Source organism: Dermacentor variabilis, chromosome 4 (genome assembly GCF_050947875.1).
Source record: "Dermacentor variabilis isolate Ectoservices chromosome 4, ASM5094787v1, whole genome shotgun sequence".
Lineage (NCBI taxonomy): Eukaryota > Metazoa > Arthropoda > Arachnida > Ixodida > Ixodidae > Dermacentor > Dermacentor variabilis.
In genome coordinates this window covers 21,703,019-21,722,668 of record NC_134571.1, presented here as the reverse complement: position 1 = coordinate 21,722,668, position 19,650 = coordinate 21,703,019, and the positions used below count along the sequence as shown (strand labels likewise).

The 19,650-nt window shown below is 48.2% G+C and overlaps 2 protein-coding genes across 5 annotated transcripts in view; one reads left to right on the top strand and one right to left on the bottom strand.

Moving 5' to 3' along the window:
* Window positions 1-19,425, top strand: part of LOC142578776 (uncharacterized) — a 45,479-nt gene extending 26,054 nt beyond the window's left edge. For all 4 annotated transcript variants that reach the window (XM_075688342.1, XM_075688343.1, XM_075688341.1 and 1 more), the window contains 3 exons: window positions 5,556-6,872; window positions 10,559-10,791; window positions 18,233-19,425. In XM_075688342.1, the coding sequence (XP_075544457.1) occupies window positions 5,556-6,872; window positions 10,559-10,716 (1,475 nt within the window). In that variant the 3' untranslated portion in view covers window positions 10,717-10,791; window positions 18,233-19,425. The remainder of the gene's footprint in view (window positions 1-5,555; window positions 6,873-10,558; window positions 10,792-18,232) is intronic.
* LOC142578774 (membrane metallo-endopeptidase-like 1) lies at window positions 178-5,561 on the bottom strand. Its single transcript, XM_075688338.1, has one exon. It carries the CDS (start codon window positions 2,657-2,659, stop codon window positions 311-313), a length of 2,349 nt encoding a protein of 782 aa, XP_075544453.1. The 5' UTR covers window positions 2,660-5,561; the 3' UTR covers window positions 178-310.
* Window positions 19,426-19,650: the final 225 nt, after the last annotated feature.

Sequence of the window (19,650 nt, the reverse complement as noted above, 5' to 3'; positions counted from 1 at the left end):
AACCTTAGCTATCAGAAGATAAGCACAAAATAACGCACATACGAAGTAGACAGGAACTAGCGCGACTATGACTTGCTAGTGGCGTTAGTCCTTAAATCTAGTTAAATCATTAGGAATTATCTAAAACGCAAAAAAAAAGAACTACTGCTAGAAGAATGAAGCCATAGATATGACGCAACTGAACGTGATTGGAACAATATACTCGTAGACGTAAAGTTTTTAATACACTTGATATGAATTGTCAACATTACCCGCCTAGGAAAGCACAGATTGGAAATCAAAACTATATTATGCTTTGCAGTTACCCGTTTCACAGCACTTCGCAGCGGCTCATCGAGCTCATGTACGATCCGTTGGCGCAAGCAAAAGCCACCGCGAATTCGGGCATATTCATCAGTGGCACGTTACAACGCATGTCCATCGGCGAGTAGTATTTGATCATGTCCTTGTCTTTTTTGTCGCCCTTTCGCAAACTCTCGGAGTCTTGCATTGGCCAGCACCACTTGTAACAGCTCGAAAGAAAGAAAAGCTGCTCGGCGGTGAACTCGCGGCCTTTCAGAGTTATCGCGGGTTGTGGTCCAAGGTTTAGAAAGGCCTGTATTGCCTTCGCCATACCACCGCAGTCAGCGAAGTTCTCCGCTAACGCCGTGTCGCCAAAATCAATCCCCGTCCCGGCGGATACCTCATTGTAGAGCCGACGCAGACAGCGCAGCCGGTCGCGAAAGTTGGCGCGCGATTGTTGTGACCACCAATCCTCGCGCTCGCCGAACCTGTTGTACAGGCCGAAATTCTCGTCGAAGCTATGCGTAATCTCGTGGCCAATCACGTGACCAAGGCTGCCATAATTGAGCGCCGCCGGCACGCCCGTGCGCTTGAAGAAAGGTGAGAACATGATGGCGGGAGGGATTACTATCACGTGGTAGATGGGAACGTAAAAGGCGTTCACTATTACCATAGGGAGCTCCTTTCTCACGTGACTGAAGACGGAACGCGAAGGGCTCAGGAGCCTTAGCGCCCCGGTTGCTCTGGAGCGCATCATGGCCAACAGCATTTCCGGATAACTAACGCCCTCCGGCGCGGCTGGCAGGAATGAGTAGTAATCGTCAAGCTCCCTCATCGTGGACAGGTTCTCGGGACGCCCGACAATCCGCTCCAGACTGGAGATACGAAGCAGCGCGTTGCGGCGCGTTGGTTCGTCGATCCAGTGCAGTGTCTTGAAAGCTTCTCGCGTCGCGTTTGCAATGCGCGCCACCATGTCGTGCACCTCGTCCATGTGTCCACCAGGAAAGAACCATTGCACGAATAGGTCCCCGCCTATGTACGGCAGCTCTACCACAGCGACCATGAGACAGTGTTGCAGCGAGAGTATCATCGCTATCAGGGACTCACCATTTCCAGGCGTCTGCGCTTCGGCAAGTTTTTGCGAAGCCGCGGGCGACAGGGCTCGGGCAAGCATAAGCGCTGTGTACACCTGGACAGTCTCTGACTCTGCTTGAGCCGAAAGAAGACGACCGAGAAGCCGCAAGTGTGGGCCTTGGGTCAACATGAGCTCGTCCTCCGGCGACAGTGGCTCGGTATAGATTTCTAACACATTGTTCGCGGTTTTTAGGAAGACTTCGCCAGAAAAGAACTCTCCAGTGTAGTTTCCGAGATTGGCGAAGCTCACGAATTGTTCAGTGAAATTCAGCCGCTCGGTAAGAGAAGTGCCCATAGCCACGGTCATGATCATGTTGTCCAGAGCCACCAGTCGTTCAACCAGCCGCGGATCCATCGGCTTATTGGAGAGCACGGCGGCAGTTCTCACGAAGAAGGAGCCCAGGTCGCCCGCCTGGATGAGCAGGCCGCGCATGATACTCCACTGGATGAGCGACGGCAGGTTGACGCCCAGCTGAAGGATGTAGAAGCCAGGTCTTTTAAGGTACACGCCTGGCTGCACCGTGAAGAGCACGTGTATTCCCCGTACCAGGCTCAGCTCGAGCAGCCGCTCCAGCAGCGAACGAGACGGGTCCTTCTCAGGCGGCCACGACAGCCCGTGCTCAGACATAACGGCTTTGACCGCGTCCACATGCTCGCCTCCGCTGATGGCCTGTTGAAAGCACCGCTGCGAGAGCTGAAGGTAGCGCCTATGAGCCACGCTGAGCTCTTCCTGCGGGTCCCTGAAGTCGGTCACCAGAAGCCTCTTCACGAAGGACAAGTACACGCTGATCGTCAACCGGACGAAACCACCCTTGGAGAGAAGCGTCAGCGGCGACTTATCATTCCCGCAGACGAAGCTGTAGAAGTTGTCACAGGGGCTCTTGGTCAGATCCAGAGAGCTGCTCATTTCGGCCACCCAGTCGGTGCAGTGCGGCTGCCAGCAGCCCACTGAGAACCTGATTGCCGCGGGGATGGCCCAGCAGACGGCGAGCGTGCATGCCGTGGCGGTGGCTACCTTGAGCCCGTACCGGCGCCACTGCGGCAGGCGAAGCAGCAGTATCGCGGGCCGGTTGCGTCGCTCCTTGCGCGGTTTCCTGGCAGTGCTGGCAGCCTTCGGCTCAACATCCGTCCGAGAGTGGGCCGCTGTTGTGTCGCGGTCGGTCGCGGGAGCGTCAGGCGCGTGCTCCTGCTCAGCAGCGAGAGCCGCAAACGCAGAACCCTCTTCTGCAGGAGCTGACTGCATTGCCTCGCCTCTGCTGGCGCTCTTCGATAGATGGCACTAGGACCTCGACGACTCCGCCGTTCCCTCAGCGGTTAGACGCTGCTCCGAATGATGGCCTCTTCTTCCTCGCCCTTGTACCACCTCGCGCCGATGGCACGGAGAGAGGCATCTCTAATGGGCTCTGGGATGGATAAATTGTGTGATATACGGGAATCAGTGAGGGTGGCTACATTTATATACGAAGCCAGAACACGTTCGGCGCACTCTGTATTTTAACGCTTGACGCGTTGTAAAGAGGATTGTTTTTAGGTTCTTGTAAGTTCATACTTTTCCTCGTAATCGCACATGGAGGTTTTTGTTTTCGCCGTTACTGCAATAGAAGATGACTGCGATACTGCGCGAGGTGGCTACAGAGAGAGAGTGAGAAACACGCGAGAGAAATGATATTGATACAGCTGCTGTCAGGGATATAATTGAATCAGGACGATTTCCTAGCTAAATTCTTACATTTCTATCTGACTTCATTCTTTTCATATCTATTCAAAACTGATGAATAGTACTTCCTTTTTGGCTCGACTAATTATTTTCTTAACTCACCCGATTCTTGGCCAATCCCCCATAGTGGGTATGCGCCACTCTTGGAGGCAAACAAACAAACAAACATATTATACGTGCGTGATTAGCACAGGGCAGCTCTCGATGCCTCGCTGAGTGTGGGTGGTTATTGGGCGATCGGTCATGTCATGTTGAACAGGCGAGTTCTGGTCAAATCATCGAAAAAGTGCTGGGCCCGGTCAGTTCTTCGGAGGGAGCCCACCTGGGAACACCGAGTGCTGATGGTCTCCCTTTTGTCGGGGAATCTACTCCAACTGTACTGCAACAACTGTACTGACTTGTACTGCAACAACAACTTGCACAATTCCAGCAATTACGTCAGCTATTAACGTCAGCGGTCACTATACAAGATACGTAAGGGTATAGCTATACATAAAACGTTACCAACGCTATCATTGCAGCTGCATTTTGCGACCCGATAGCCGGTTCGATCTTCTAACATCGCCTTTCTTGCCACGACATGTTGTCGATACTGAAATGAAACACCCTGCTAGGCTGATTTTTTTTTTAATCAATATAACCCCGCTGAAAAAAAAAGGAATTCAGGAAGCCAAAGGAATATGCGCTAGAGCCGCTATGTAGCACATTTATGATGTGTATTATAAACTTTGTCGAGTGTTTTAGATATACATGCAACAGGAGCACAACTTTACGGTAGTTAAAGCGGCCAAAGATAACTTAATTTCTGATTTGCCCATGGCGTAAAAGACGTATCCTTGTTAGGATCCCTTGCCTCCTTATTCAAATACAATTATACAGAAATGTTCTCGTTAGGCAGCCGCTTCGTCGATTTCAACAGAAATTGTTGTATTTAAGCGATAGAACTAAGCAGTACTTAGCCACACTCTTCTCGTTTTCTTTCTTTTTGAATTGCATGGTTAGTCGGAAATCTCTCTCCTTTGCGGATGTGTATGCATTGACTTTTTCTTCTTTATTATCTTCCCGTCCTTCTTCCCTTCCTCAAGCAGAGGGTAGCTATAACAGGTCGCCACTTGGTTAATCTAGTTGCATTATGTTCTCTTCAATATGTCTCTCTCGAGGAAATCAGCAATATTCGTGAAATCGAAGCATCATGTTTACGGCCTCATAACTCTGCAAGCAAAACAGATATTGATATTTTCTAAATTATAGCTGTAAAGAGAGACCAAAGCGGACAAAATATTATTGCATGTGTGCCTGGAAGATACCATTATGTTGTGAAGGAGTCTTTTGCTAAACGCACGTAAACAAAACGGATTATGTTAAGTGATTTGTAAACTAAAATTGTAATTTTCACCGCGACATCACATTTTCTTACGGAGTTGGAAACGCCCTGCTTATTTGTTTGTTTTTGGTAGTATTTGTAAGATAATCACGAAACAAGTAAACGATTCCTCCCGTACAGTTACTAGACGTTATAATTTTCATTCAAATGCAACACACTTTATTTAGATAGGTATAAGGAGAACGCTGCAAAAATGTTCTCATTGGGCAACAGTTAGACTTATTTTCAATAATTTGTTGCATTTAAAAGAGAAGGTTGAATTGAAGCAACTGCGGAAAGCAGAATTTTGAAGCCCCCAAACTATTTATGAAAATAGTGGTAAATATCACAAAAGATCGAGGTGCCCCGTTCGCAATTCATTAACTGTGCACCAAATTCTATTCACAAATTAGTGGTTGATTTTAGAACGGTGTGCAATGAAAGCGATAGAAGCCTCACTTTTCCTTCGAGAGAATATTTCCTCGGCATCTAGCCACCGCTGCCAGTTTCTATTGCCCGATTTCGTCACGTACATTTCTTCTCAGTTCGGCTAGTGTAACAGGCTTATAAATATAGCTACTCAAGGCTGCGAGGCCGACTGGCGCTGCCAGCCCTGACTGCCTGTGCTAATGTTACCGAGTATGCCGTATGTGAATTCATATGAATCAGGAGAACTTCATTTGTTTTTCTTTTTTTCATATTCGAAACACATAGTACACCATATATATCCAAGCTGTGCCGTTAATAGTGGCACGAATGTAAATTACCCTTGTGCTTGATACCCTTTGTATCATTGTTTCTACTTGATTTAAAACATTAGCTAAATGCCATCCTTTCTTCGCATATAAGCGCACGTGCACAAGGCTCAGAGTTCATCCATCATGTATTCCGTTCAATCTCGCTTACACATTGGCACCAGAATGGTGACTATGCCTGATAACCTGACGTAAAGAATGAGGTGCCACGCCTTTTTGGTTAAGGACTGTCGGGTGATGGATGGGCTTTGTAGACTGAAAGCAAAACCAAAGCGTCTGTCGTTTGCACCTTTCTGCTGTCCAGGTCTGGGACTGGGCCCCATCGAATGGCGGAGCCAGATGCTTATCAAGAAGTGCTTCAAGAAGGACCGCATCCTCGCCCTAGGCGTGGCTTCCCTGGGCGTCACATTCGCTGGCATCGTGTTCCCGTGGCTTGTGCATCACCTGTTGCGCGAGTACACCACGGCCGGCGCCTGCCTTCTGTTGGGCGCCGTCACCCTGAACGGCTGCATCGGAACACTGCTTCAAAAGCTGTCCGCGCCTCGGAGTGCCACTTCCTGCGGTCGCGGAGTGCTTCCCTCGGTGGCAGCCGTCGAGAACGGCAATGTAGAGATGCGGGTCGTGCGAAAGCGCTACAGCGTGACGATCGACGAGAATCCACAGCAGGCCAGCTCGGGTCCAAGGCTTAGCAGCAAACGGGACCGCGGATCGGCCCCCGAAGGCCTCGACCGCGCTGCCGGTGGTGTGAATTCGTACCAGAAGCTCAGAGCTGTCAGCAGCAGCAACATTCCTGCGGAGAAGGTCGACCAACAGCCGGCGGACTCGATTAGGGACGGCTTCGGCCTGTACCAGCTCGCCGGCGGAGGTGCGTTCTCGCAGGACTCCATCTACGAAGACTGCCAGTCGGACTTCGACCCTTGCGAACTGGAGGGCCTTCCCACATTCAAGCGACGCAGACTGCTAACGGAGGGTTCGGAGACGTACCTCTCCTGTTATTCCGTCCTGGATCCCACGTTATACGATGTAGTCGAGACGAAAGACACCGGTGAAGTTACCATCCACAGGCGGTCGGTTTCGTCGGAGAGCATCGTGATCGTTCCTGTGCAGGCCAAATTTCAGGGACCGCTGAAAGAACAACTGCGCGTGTTCTTCCAACCAGCCTCGGTGCTTCTGAAAAACGGCATGTTTTACATCTGCGGCCTTAGTTTCGTGATGTTGTACGTCATCAACGTCGTCTACAACAGCACAGTGCTGGACTTCGCCGTGGACAAAGGAGTGAGCCCCGATTCTGCCGTGTCCCTGATCAGCGTCTTCTCTGTGGCCGACCTTGTCGCCCGGCTCGCGACTTCAGCGCTCATGAACCGCGAACTGGGCTCCAAGAAGATTCTCATGATCTGGATTCAGGCCTCCTGCGGGGTCCTCATGCTGGCCGCGCCCTACCTGGTTGGCTACACGGCCGCGCTGGTCGCGGCACTCTTGCTGGGCGCCAACCTGGGATCTCTGTACGTGTTATACATCATTATATTCGAGGACTACATCGGACTGCATCTCATTTCGTGGGCCTTCGGCATCTACGGCATCGTTGTGGCTTTGTTGGCCCTGCTGATGGTAGCCGTCATAAGTGAGTATCACGAACAATTGGCACTGCATACAGTTGGGGGTGGGGGCAGAGCCCCCAGCCAGTGATGCCGAAGCCTATCCCCCCCCCATGAAAGTAACATTGCCAGAGTTCTGTTACCTACATCATTTGAGGTTTCTTTTTAATTGCCTGTATCTTTTAGATTTTTATTGTGGCTAAATGCTTACTACTTCATTGTTAGCGCGGACGTGTGCAGCTTTTAATTCATACTTTCGCCTTATTTCTGCAAATCCTGACGATGGGAGGACAATCGCATTAAAAGCAACAACGGCGGCTACCTCATCCGTATTTTTTCACTTCAACGTTTTTTTTTTATTTTCACTCTGAACACCATATAGAGATACAATATATTTTAATATATAGAGAGGACAAAGTTTATTATATTTTTTTAAGATTTTAAAAAGAAGGAAGTGCCCACCTAACAATTATCTCTAATGGTATGAATACCCTATGCCTAGAGAAGATGTTGATGTATGTTCACCTCACTTCAAATTGCTTTGCGTGGTTTTTTGACGCTGAAAAAAACCTGCAGACTCCAATGAACCCTTCGGCAGTGTCTTTTATCAACGGCGTGTGAGATGCACGTGAATGATATGTGTCTCAGTATCGCTTCTCTTTCCAGTAAGCAATGCTAACGACGCATGAAAAAAAGAAAGAATCTAATAATTTACAATATTTATTAGCGATAGAAACATCGCCAATTGCGTGAAGAGATCATAAATTACATAATTCACTCAGTAACAAAATGAGGCCAAGCCGGACTCACTCGAAAACAGAATCAATAGCAGTCGATACGCAGCAGCGCTCATACTCGGACTCACAGAAGAAAATAAAGGAAGGGTGGGGGTCTGTAGTTTCGCCGGAAAGCCTAAGCAGTATTAGTGATAGCGAAGTATTAGACAATTGTGTGCGAAGACATTTGTTCGTGCCCCACGTGTGACCAGCTGTTTTTAATCCATTTTCAATACACATGCAGGACATCCACAGGCAGCGTAATTCTACTCCTTTAGCTGGACTACTCCATGGGATGGACATGTCTTGCACGATAAATTGATATGCATAATCGACAAATTGCCAGAATTTCACTCATTTAGCTTTAAACTAATTGACTGACGGCACATATTGCAATTTACGAATTGTAGCCGGGTAGTTCGCAAGGCTATCCGCTTGGTCTTAGCCGATCGCTGTCTCAGATTCAGTGTACACTGATCTCTAAGCAAGAGCAAGCCACTGCGCTGAACGAAACTTGTGGACAGATGCATTTAATCTCGGTATTATTTCTGCCTCGGTATCGAGGAAGACCTTACGTAGGAAAGCTGGAGAGGCTGGCCTGGTGCGTGTCTCCGGCTGGATACTTCGCGTTGCAGGAAGGGGATGATGGCGACAGGAGGCATAGTACATAGGACGGAATGTGGCGACAAATTTACGATGAAATAATTATAAGGTAGGCGACTTCGCACACTTGTACTAATAGGATTCGCATCAACGGCGCCATGACATCTGCAAATGACAGTCGCCGAAGCAGTGCGGTTAGAGATTACGTCATCTTATCGAAAGTAGTCGATCGACAATACATGCTGCCGCCAGATTATGAATGCACATGAACATCGTGGAATTGAATATAATGTGTATTTGTGTAGTAATTGCGCTGGACGTTTCCTCAGTGTGTCACTTTAAGCTAACACTGTTTTTTTTTTTTTCGTGCTACAAAGGACCCTCTTTGAGCGCAAATGTTTAGTTGACCGAACAGCCATCTTGAAGGTCAAAGTGCCGCCCCAGTGGCCCTTGCTAGAACGTCCGTCGGCCATGCGTCTCGTGTGGCTGCACCCTTTCACCTCGCATGCATTTGTAGCCTGTGCCGTTCTGCTCTGCCTCGTTTACAGCCTTGCTAATGAAAAGCTTGCAATTTATGCGCTTACATGTAAAACTTTATTTTTTTATTTTTCCCCACGTTGACTTCGATTTTGGTGGAAACTTGTTAACGTAAGCGCCGGATACTTGTTGCGCTTTCATACCACGTGACTGTTGTACGCTTGCGTCTTGAATGTCCTAACATGCGATACTGTTCATTCTAGTTTACGAGGCTGCAGGTCTTTCTATCTCTTGATACAATTTTGTTTTCCTTGTTCTCTTAGTTGACAGGTCTCTTTCCCTATCTTTAAATTTGGAATAGGCAACTCGTTATCAGGAAAATTGATATTTTTTTGCAATACTTTGACTAAACAGTTTACAATTAGCAGCAGCAATAACGTTTGCTTTGTGTACACTCATGGCATTCATACGTGCGATTGTGGGCATTGACAACTGCAAGTGCGTGTTCGTTAAATTGATCTTTTTTTTCTATTTCGTCTCCGATCCATCGCGAATTACCTTCTGTATCGCTGCAGTTCTTGAAACGCAGTTAAACTTTCAGACACCCCTGGGTCGAGGCGGCCGAGCTAATGGAGCCACAACGGTTATTTATCAACCACCCATATTCGCTTCGAAGCCATGATTACGCTCTTATGAGCTCAAGTTTCAACCCTGCATAATAATAATACTAATAATAATAATAATAATAATAAGTCACGAAAACTACCGAGGAGTCGCCGTAAGGGCGCGTTAAGAGGAAGCTTTAGCTCGGGGCCAACTCTGATGCCGCCTATCGAGATACATGTAAAACGCATAAATGCTTTCATGACACAAGTCTTGGACTGATTTGGATACCATATGTTGCATTTGAGAGACAAAGTTAAGTTCTAGAGACTGTAGGAAGCAAAATTTCGATTTAGGCCCTTTACTTATAAAAAAAAATGCCAGAAATCGGTAAGCTAGAAAGAAAAAAAGCACAACGATGTTTACGAATTCGTAACTTTGCACCAAGAACAGAAATCTTAGTTCTGTAAGCTGCAACTCTTAGAGCGTTCATAGCGGACAAATCTGATGTATCAATTTACAACCTACGTAAATGTCCTACAATGTTTACAAGGTTTTGCAAAAGTGCTACTCAGATATTAACGGTATTTTGCAAAATGGTGTAGAATACGTAACTTTTGTCCGCTGTATGTGTATTATTACGAGGAAATAAAGCTTTGTGATATCATTTTTCATTGCTGAGTTACAAAGTTGTAAAGTTGACAGTTTTGTTCTCTGGAATCTTGCGATTGTCAACCATTTTTATTAAAATCTTGACGTCTTAAACATACGCTTCCTATAGTCACAAGATTTTGACTTTTCTTTAATATGCGACAAATCTCATCAAATGTAGTGCAGTGGTTGCCAAGAAAAACGCTTTCTCCATTGACATGTATTCCTATAGGAGCCCCCGAGCTGAAGCTTGTCGAAACACTTTTTGTCTAAAGTAACATTTATCTAGTGCACACATCCAAATATGCATTTAGAGGCACAGGCGCTTTTAGCCAACTTGGGTGAACAGGAAATTGAAGTTTCAAACAGCACGAAACATTTGTCGGTCTCGTAATTCAACGCAGCGTATATCTGAGGTGCTACATTGTGAATTAATACGTCTAACTGTGTTGTTTCGTTTGCTAAGAATGCTGCTAGAATATTTTAGTAGCACGAAACACCCGGAAAAATAAAACACAACATTTATGAAAAGAGCCCCTAAATCTATTCCTTCTTTTATCCCCGTAATATGCTCTCCTTCTCTTTAAACAATGCGTTCGCAGGTTATTGTCGCGACATTCTCATGTCGTACGACACCTTCTTTCAAGTTATGGGTCTCCTCTGCCTGCTGAACGTCTTCTTCTGGGCGTTTGCTGAACCATTCTTCAAGAAACAGAGAATAAGCGCACGGAAGGCCCAAGAAAATAGCCGTCCACAGTAACATCGTCATCAAGGCACCTTATGCAGCAACATCATTTACTCTCCATCAAGCAGCGGCATGGCACATGGTTCCACGGTAAGCAGATTTTGTTCCTTCTTGAAGAATACAAACATAGTTAATGTGATCGTGCGCAATAATGTATTACTATCAACACATACAACGGTAAGTTTATGGTGGCACAATTTTCTGGTTTCAGTAAGCATTATTTACTACATGAAAAGTACGCATAAGTAATTATAGAGCGCATCAACCAGTCGTATATTCAGATCACGAGTGTTTTTTGCTCGTTGTTCTTCTTGTTCGCATCATATTAATACATGGCTAGGAGTTGCGGAGCAGCGCTACAGGTAAGATCGTACGAGTTGCTGTCATTGGCCGACAATACCACAGAACTTACTGCTTCCGTGAAGGGCGCGTGAGTGCAGTCACGTGGCTCGTACACGCACTGCGAGGGAGAAACAGTTTCGGGGACGTCGCTGCTACTCTCAGTGTTTTGCGCGTCACCTTCAGCGCACGCGTACCGCTGCAGTTCAGTTTCAATAAAAGGAACAATCTGGTCGCAGTTTTCGGAAGGGAATACGGGGTCCACAGTTGCACCAGCGGCGTCTTCGCATCCTGCCTCCGAGCAAAATGAAAGGTGTTCGCGCAGGCACACATCGCTGACATCGGTGCAGTATCCGCTTGTATCGCGGCTTGTTTCCATCCCTGAGACATCTTGCATTGCGAAGGTATTGAAGGTGACGCCACGCTGCAATACGTAGCCCGCTGGCGACACGTAGCTGGTATCGTACTGAACACGTTCAGAATTTCCGGAGTACTGAGTGGGCATGGCGTTGCCGCTGACCGCCGGGAGAGAGCCGTACTCATCATCAGGGTAGCCAGCGTCACTAATAAACAGCGTCTGTCGCAGAACCGTGGGCGAATACGCTGAAGCCATTGAAGCGTAAGCTTCCGATGACTCACTCCGAGTCGGCGTCGAGATTAGCTTTTGCTTCCTGTGCTTGCCGGGAACTCTGTAGCGGGAGGCGTCGTGGCACTTGTGCAACTGCCTCTGGACGTACCGCCTCAAGTTGATTTTGGCTTTCGACTTCACAGGTCTGTTCAACGCAGCCCGTACGCATTCAGTGGCACGAAGCACAAACGCAAGCAGATCCTCGTCCAACGTTGTAGAGTTATGATCGCCAACGGTCTCTTCCATCGAAATCTGTACGTGGAGTTGGCCGAAAAAAAACGACGTCTAAACCCAGAGCTTGAAGTTCTCTCCGAGGTCTCTATAGACTTCCAAGTTCGCTACAGAAAAAACTCCGCCACTGAAAGAACCCTGCCAGCCCGTTGCGCTCACGGTCTTTACCTTGCGCACGCCACAGATCAACTGAATGAGTCTTTCCGCAAACACCCCCGTTCTCACCCGCAGGACATCGCGATAACGATGTTTGTACTATAACTTGTACAGCCATTCGTAATGTCGGGTTCCGATTGGCGAACGTACGTTTCCTCCAACCAGCGTGGCGTCAACTAAGAGGACGGAGGTGCGTCACGCTGCGCGAGGGCTTCGTGGGCGCTTGCTGGCTTTTCATTTCGCACGTAAAGCCCTCTGGGCCTTTGTTGTCACACTGCAGAGGAGGTCGGGCACAGGTACTCATTCTCTCCGATAAAGGCCGCGATGGAAACATCGTCGGTGACTTCAAAGGAAGCCATGCTGCTTAAACGACTTCTTTCCGTCCCAGCCGCTAAAAGCACACTGATGACTTGTTACCGCGCGTACAGCGGCGATATAAGCGACAGCTGAGAATTTAGATGTGTGTAATTAAGTGGCGCGTAGGCAGAATTTTGTTCGCGAGCGTCAATCGTACCACGTTTACGAACATTTACTACGAGTGCAGGCAGATGACGACGGCATCGATATATAATTTTTGCTCTTCCTCTTTTCTTTTTGTAGCATAGCCCTCGCTTAATATATCAAGTAAGCGTTGAGCACGTTGAAACTTTCCTACAGCGAGAGGCGCTATTCATTTGTGTGACACAGTTGCTGTCATAGCCCAGAATTTAGGCATTGTAACTAGCGCTGAGCAGAGTAACGATGCACAGGCATTGATCAGACTAATATGGAGAGAGCACCCAATGTTATATATGCCTAACAAAATGCATTCAAGTCTAACATTGTGTCGCGTGTCCAATTCACTCTCCTCTCGCACCTTCAAAACGCTAGTTACAATATCTCGATCCCGGAATATGCGCCAATTAGCGCAGCTTTCTTCTTACTATAGATGCACAATCAACAGCGTATATGTTTCCACTGGAAGCATGCTTCATGGCACAACGAAGCAATCACTATTTCGTGGTGCACGGTCCGGCGGCTTAATTATTCGCAACGACGACAGCAGGGTGCGGCTTCCAGTGTGCAGTGTCACCTTCGCGTTATACCGGGTGTCCCAGCTAACTTGAACCAAGGGTTTAAAAATGAAATATTGGAGTCAGGAGAGTGAAACTAACTGCATATTGGTGATAGGCATTTGGCGCACCACGGGAAATTTTTTGTATCGCAATTACTTAACTAGTAATTAAGATAATTTTTTTAAATTTTTTAATATTGACTTTAGACACTAAATGTGATTCGCAAAGTTGGAGAGCACTTTCAGAAACCCGCATTCCATTATTCGCCATAAAGAAAACCTTACGTGTACCTCTTTTTCCGAGCTCGAAAGAAAGCCCGCGAAATACAAAAAAAATCACGTGACGAGCACATTTGCGCGTCGCGATCGTGCTGCTCTCAACCGTGCTTTCAGTGAACGAAATCAGCTCCGGCCTTTATTCGACGGCCCCGTTGCAGCGGCAGGCCGATATCTTGGCGGGGGTTTTTCGTCCGCGTCAGCTAGTTGGCACCCGGCGACGACGACTTAGTCCCAATCTGATAAGATACTGAGATGGCGAGTCTGCTTTGTCACTCAGAAGCAAAAGAGAAATACAGGGAATAATGTTTCGCCGCGAGGTGTTGGCGGCTGTGTGTTGCAGTTTCCTAATGAGGATTTTGAAAGCTGGAAGCAGCGGTGAAGCACAGTTTGTCGTGTGATCTTCTTATGCCACTCTCATGCGAGACTGAATCTTTGGTGTAGTGATTACTAGCACTGCAGACATGCCGTTTACAAATGAAGAGAAAGCAGACATGGTTCTGGCTCTAGGTGCATGTCATGGGAACAGAAGGCGCGCTGCAGACCTTATGCAACAATGGCACCCAGGCAGGCGGCCAAGTTCAGTAACGATCCTGCGTGCCTTCGAGACGCTGCGACGGATGGGCAGTTTTACGTCCACACGACACAGAGCACCTGTTTTTGACGAGGACTTCGAGACGCATATTTTATCGCTGTTCGCTCTGGAACCCCAAGCAAGCGTGCGCAGCGTGAGCGAGGATACCGGAGTCTCCAGGTCATCAGTTTGGCGAATACTGCGCAAACACCGCCTGCATCCGTACCACGTACAGCTTCATCAAAATCTGTTGCCACGGGACTTCCAAAACAGGACCGATTTTGCTAATTGGATTCTGATAAAGATGCAGGACGACCCGGATTTTTTGAACAAAGTGATATGGAGTGACGAAGCTAGTTTTTCGCGCAATTCACAGGTGAACCTGCACAATGCTCATTACTGGAGCGATTCAAATCCCTACTGGGTTTTACAGACGCAGCACCAGTACCAGTGGTCATTTAGTGTTTGGTGTGGACTTTTCGACGGTAGTTTGATCGGGCCTGTGTTTTTCGACCAGACGCTGACAGCAGATCGCTACACCAATGATATCCTCAGAGGACCCGTTGACGACTTCCTTTCGGATCTACCGCTCGCCAGGGCCACAAATGTGTGGTTTCAACACGATGGCGCCCCCGCGCACAGCAGCGCCAAGGCTCGGACCTGGCTCGACGCAGCGTTCCCGCAGAAATGGATAGGACGACTAGGTCCCGTGAACTGGCCAGCCAGGTCTCCTGATATGACACCTCTGGACTACTTTTTGTGGGGTCATATCAAGGACAAGGTGTACAGCACACCAACTTCCACACCGCAAGACCTTAAAGACAAAATAACGGAAGTCTGTTTAAACATGCCTGAGGCTGTCATACGAAATGCAACGGCTGATTTGGTTACAAGATGCCATAGCTGTATCGTCGCACAAGGTGACCTATTCGAGCATCGGACTCATCGGAGCGCGCGCGTCCGAGGAGTCCGGTTGTGCGCAGCGCGGCGTGGTTTCGTGAGAAATGTAAACAAGAGAGGAGAACTGGCCCGACATGATGGCGGAGCTACGCCAACTTCCGGCTTCACTTTCATAAAGAGTGACGTCAGGGCCCTTCCTCAGTTTTTTCCTTCCTCCACGGTTACAACAGTCTCGAACACGTACTCTGGTCAGCGTGTGGCTTTTCTTGGAGCCTCTTACCAGGCTACTCTCTCTCTCTCTCTCTCCTAATTTTTTATTTTATTTTTTAACTTTTTTCTTATTTCATGCTTCGTTTCTATTGGTGCGTTGTCTTCACTCGCCTGGCTTGGCGGGTGAGACGGCTGCAAAGACGGCTGCTCTTATGTTGCGATATTCTGGGAACCTGTGAACACAGCTCAATAACGCGTTCTTCCACAACTTAAAAACAAACAAATGAAGGAATAAAAGCTGCGTGTACCAAACACAACGGCAAGGCGGGATAATCAACTCCACAGTTCGCCAAGTTGTAGTGTCTTTGTAGTGCCGCTAGCACGTGGCTGCGGGAGGACGGCTCCCCGCGACAAGCCGCTAAGGGAGAAGCGTTACCGCGACTGCGCGAAGTACAGTCGCGATCAATTTGAAGGTGATCGCTCGAGCGGCGACCAAAACTAGGAGCAGCGCCACGTTACGTCATCACCGTCGGTCGAGAGGGAAACATCAGATAGCTCCCCCCTCTCTCTCTTTTGGTGTTCCCTGAAAAGCTGTCACTCCCGTCAGCGTTCACGGCTTAACCTGCGAATTCATTTCGATTGCGTTATGAGCCTTTGCACGGAGGCGTCATTGTTAGCCAAGATATGCATGAGCAAGCGACGCACACAGATCATTGCCATGAAAGGGAAACAAACGCAAAAATGTGGCGAGTTGGTCTTGGGGGTGATGGCTGCAGCCTGGAAGAGCATAATAGGGGAAGAAGGCAGCGTAATTTTTATCTTCGCGGTTCCGAAATCCGCCGCTACGCTGCTTGGAAGGCGCACCGGTCGATGCTCGCGCGATCACCTTCAAATTGATCGCGACTGTACGGCCTCCGTCAGCTTGGGCCTCCGATGAGTGCATCCCGGCGTCGTACGACCATCGCACGAGCACAATCCGTTTGAGATGGTGTGACACAAGTTTAAAAAATGCGAAAAGAAGAAGACAAAAAGAGCGCTAGGCGACGCTCTGAAATTCGCGTTACGAAAAGGAGCAAAACGAAGTACACGCTCGCCGTAGGTGCATCTCACCGAAGATTAGCACAAGTCCGACCGATGCCCAAACTGGCCGGAGAACTAGGGGAAAGCGAGTGCGCATATTGTGCTGTCCCGAAGGGGCGCTCGCTCTGCCGGTCGCGCCACCGGGGCCGACAACAAAGGGTTAGTAGAAACTGCCCACTGGCACCTTCCTGGACGAAGTGACAGGTGAGTGGGTCCAGTCGCGGGTGCAAAAAGGAGAGGCGCAGGGACGGCAGAGTGGGCGAACGTTCGCACAAAGACGACGGGGCACGCCTCAATCCCCGCAAAGTAAGTGAAGGCACGCACCGCTGCTGTGTTCGTATGGAACAGGAAACTGCTGTGTATATAGTCAAAACTATTTAATTAAAGAAGGAATGTACGTCTCAAAAGATTACGTACCCATGGGATTGATAGGTGGACCTGTCACTCAGAAAGTAAAGGAAGAAAAGATGACATACTGGCGCTAACTGCCATCTCTGTTCAGTGGTCGATTGCCGCTGACGATCATTCGCTTTGCTCTGTGCAACAGTGGATGATGGAGCAGCGGAAGCTCCTGGACAGCGACTCATCTATTTTCAATCAATCAAATCAATTTTGTTTCCTATACTCGCGGACAACATTATGTGGCTATTAAGGGAGAACTACTTTGGCGGAGCTTCTGCACATCTGTCACCGCGCCAAGTAGTCCGCCAGCGTTCGAAAGTGCTTTAGGCACTTTGTCATTTGGCACTAGGCACTTTGTCAATATTGTCATTGCTCTTGGATTGTTTACCTTCTGTACTGAGTTTTGTTCTTCTCTTTGAGTTTTTGTTGAACTGTATACTACACCTTGTACGCCCCCCCCCCCCCCCCCTTGTGTAATGCCTTCGGGCCTTTAAGGTGAAATAAATGAAACGAAATACTATGCCAATTCTTGTACATACCATGACACATGACGGCTGTTTCATGGCCAACATGACACGCATGTCATGACCTATCATTTATGTTCATCATACACTCTTGTCATACTATTCCGATTTTGGTACATACCAAGACGTAGGCGGCTGTTTCATGACCCACTTAACACGCACGTCATCGTATTCATGTCATGATCTATCATTTATGTTCGTCATATACTCTTGTCTTACTACGCCAATTTTACTACATACCAACTTAACGAAACGACCATGAGAGCACCAAGACCTAAGCGGCTAGATAGAAAGATAGATCCTGTCAAAGCGGCAAATGTTCGCCAAGAAGTGCTTCGCATTTAAAATAAATGAATGAGATAATCTAGCATTGTTCTCTGCCAAAGAAAACGCAATAACTAAAGGAAGTTATTCGCAGCAGTAGAAACACAACTTTTGACTCGTTAGCTCCACACCGCCGCTCACCACAACTCAGTTTTCTGAGTTTAACCTGACGGAAAGCATATTCGAATAATTGCGCCTATACAGGACGCATACACACTTGTCGAGACCGCGGCTGCCGAGATGCGGGCCAGGCTTAGCACCGCGCCTTTTCCAAAGTCCGCGCGCCTCAATTGTCTCATAAAGCGGTCTGTTTTTACGAACGCAAGCGCTGGTACTTCACTAGATTTTTTTTTTTAAACCGTACCCTCCCAGGCGTTCGGCTATTTCACCTTTACATATTCGCTTATTAAACCAGCAGGCACGGCAGCGAGTCTCACCACCGAAATATTGTGGATGTTCCCATCCGCGTCGTTATTTGTAGTCATCACATTCGCTTCCAATCAGAGCGAGCGAAGTTCACAGCGTGGCGTCTCGCGGTCCGCTTGGCGACTGTCGTTCGGTACTTTCTGAACGTCTCACAATGAATGCGCGCTATTTTGAACGCTTCTGCGCGTCGCCTTGTCTATATGTACGCTGATTGCTAAAGTTGCGAGACCGCACAGGCGGAAATCTCCTTGTCAATGGCTCATTTCGGTAGGCGGTGTATGTAGTCAACCAGGTGGAAATTGTAAAGCTGTAATACATGTGTTTCTGTGATGTAACTCGGAACTCGTTTATCTCAGAACTCTTGAGAGTTCAGTTACTTCGTTTAATACAGACTTGCATCATTTCAGGTTCGACATTCTAAAGATGCGAAAAGTGCCGCAACCTTCTAAGTGGACATCGCTCTTCAACGCAACTTCTAGCAACGTCGGGTTACAGCGGCTTTCGTGGACACAATGGTGGCGAATGAACGAGCTGTGTCAAGTGCTGGTACTGAAAAAAAAAAAAAAGAAGAGGAAGAAAGAAAATGAAGAGCCAGTGCCACCACATTTGAGCGTAACGACGTTGTCTGGCATGGACCATACGGACGTTGCACCTGCACGCACCCGCCGAGTTCCGTGCTTCTAAGGATAATGTCTCTTAATTCGCCTGCCCACAGTGTTCGCCCTCATTTGCCTGCACACTTCTTCGCACAAGCACTTACATTCAAATACGTTGCCTGCACTGCATGCACGTTAGACGCTTTAGTCAGGCCGAAGCGAGCGAAATTTTTCAGCAGAAGGATCTACGAAAGGACGGTCGTGGCATTGTATAACTTACTGAGACCAACACCCCTGTAGGCAGCTCTGACAGGTCTTCAATGCTTGGTAGCGTCACTTTACAGTTCTAGAAAAATGGCCAAAGTGCTTGCAGCATCAAATTAGCCATGAAATTTCGTTAAAGTACTATGTTATATCAGTCCTTTGGATTCACTTGAGCCGCTAGCGACTATTTATTTACGACAAACCAGAGCGCGTTGTTTGTGAAACGGACGTAAAAAATTCATCGACAATTGCGATACTCCCCAATGTGAAATTTGAGCGCAGCTGTATACGTGTTTTCATTTCGTGATATATTGGCTGGGGGACAGTGGCGCGACTGCCTCGCTAATCGGGAGATTTCGAGAGGCAGCGCGTGGGTGACGCGTTGGCACGATTCGCAGCAGCAGCCGCAGACAGACATCCGCTCATGCAGCGCTTTGCTTCTACATATGGTATCAGTGGCGTCATCGGTGAACAAACGACGCTCATTGTTCTGGCTCCATCTCGTAGCCATCGTCACCGCATAGCCCGTGTTGCGCAGCACTACGCTTTCCTTCTCACGCCTTCGCGGTACCCTCATCCTCCGCTTTCCTCCTCGCACTCTCTTCGCTATCGCCGTCTTTCATCCGCGCGCCGCGTTCGCTCTTTCATCCTTCGCTGTGCTCATTTGCTCGGTTACGAGGACGCCGAGGGACGACGCAGACACTCGCCGCAGGAACGGGCACCAATGAACTGCGATCTAAAACCTCGTAGCTGGTTCTTCCGTGGCCACACAGCCCTCGACACTTTGCAGTGCAGCGACGGGCACACGGCTAAGTGTGTATATCGACTAGTGTGTATATATATCGCGCCCGTGCGACAGAGTCGCATAAAGTTCAATGCACAGCCGTTTGTTATAGAACGGCCTATACTGATCCAAATGTGCTATACGCGATTGTCATTTCGCCAAGAGTCAGTTGGCATAGTTA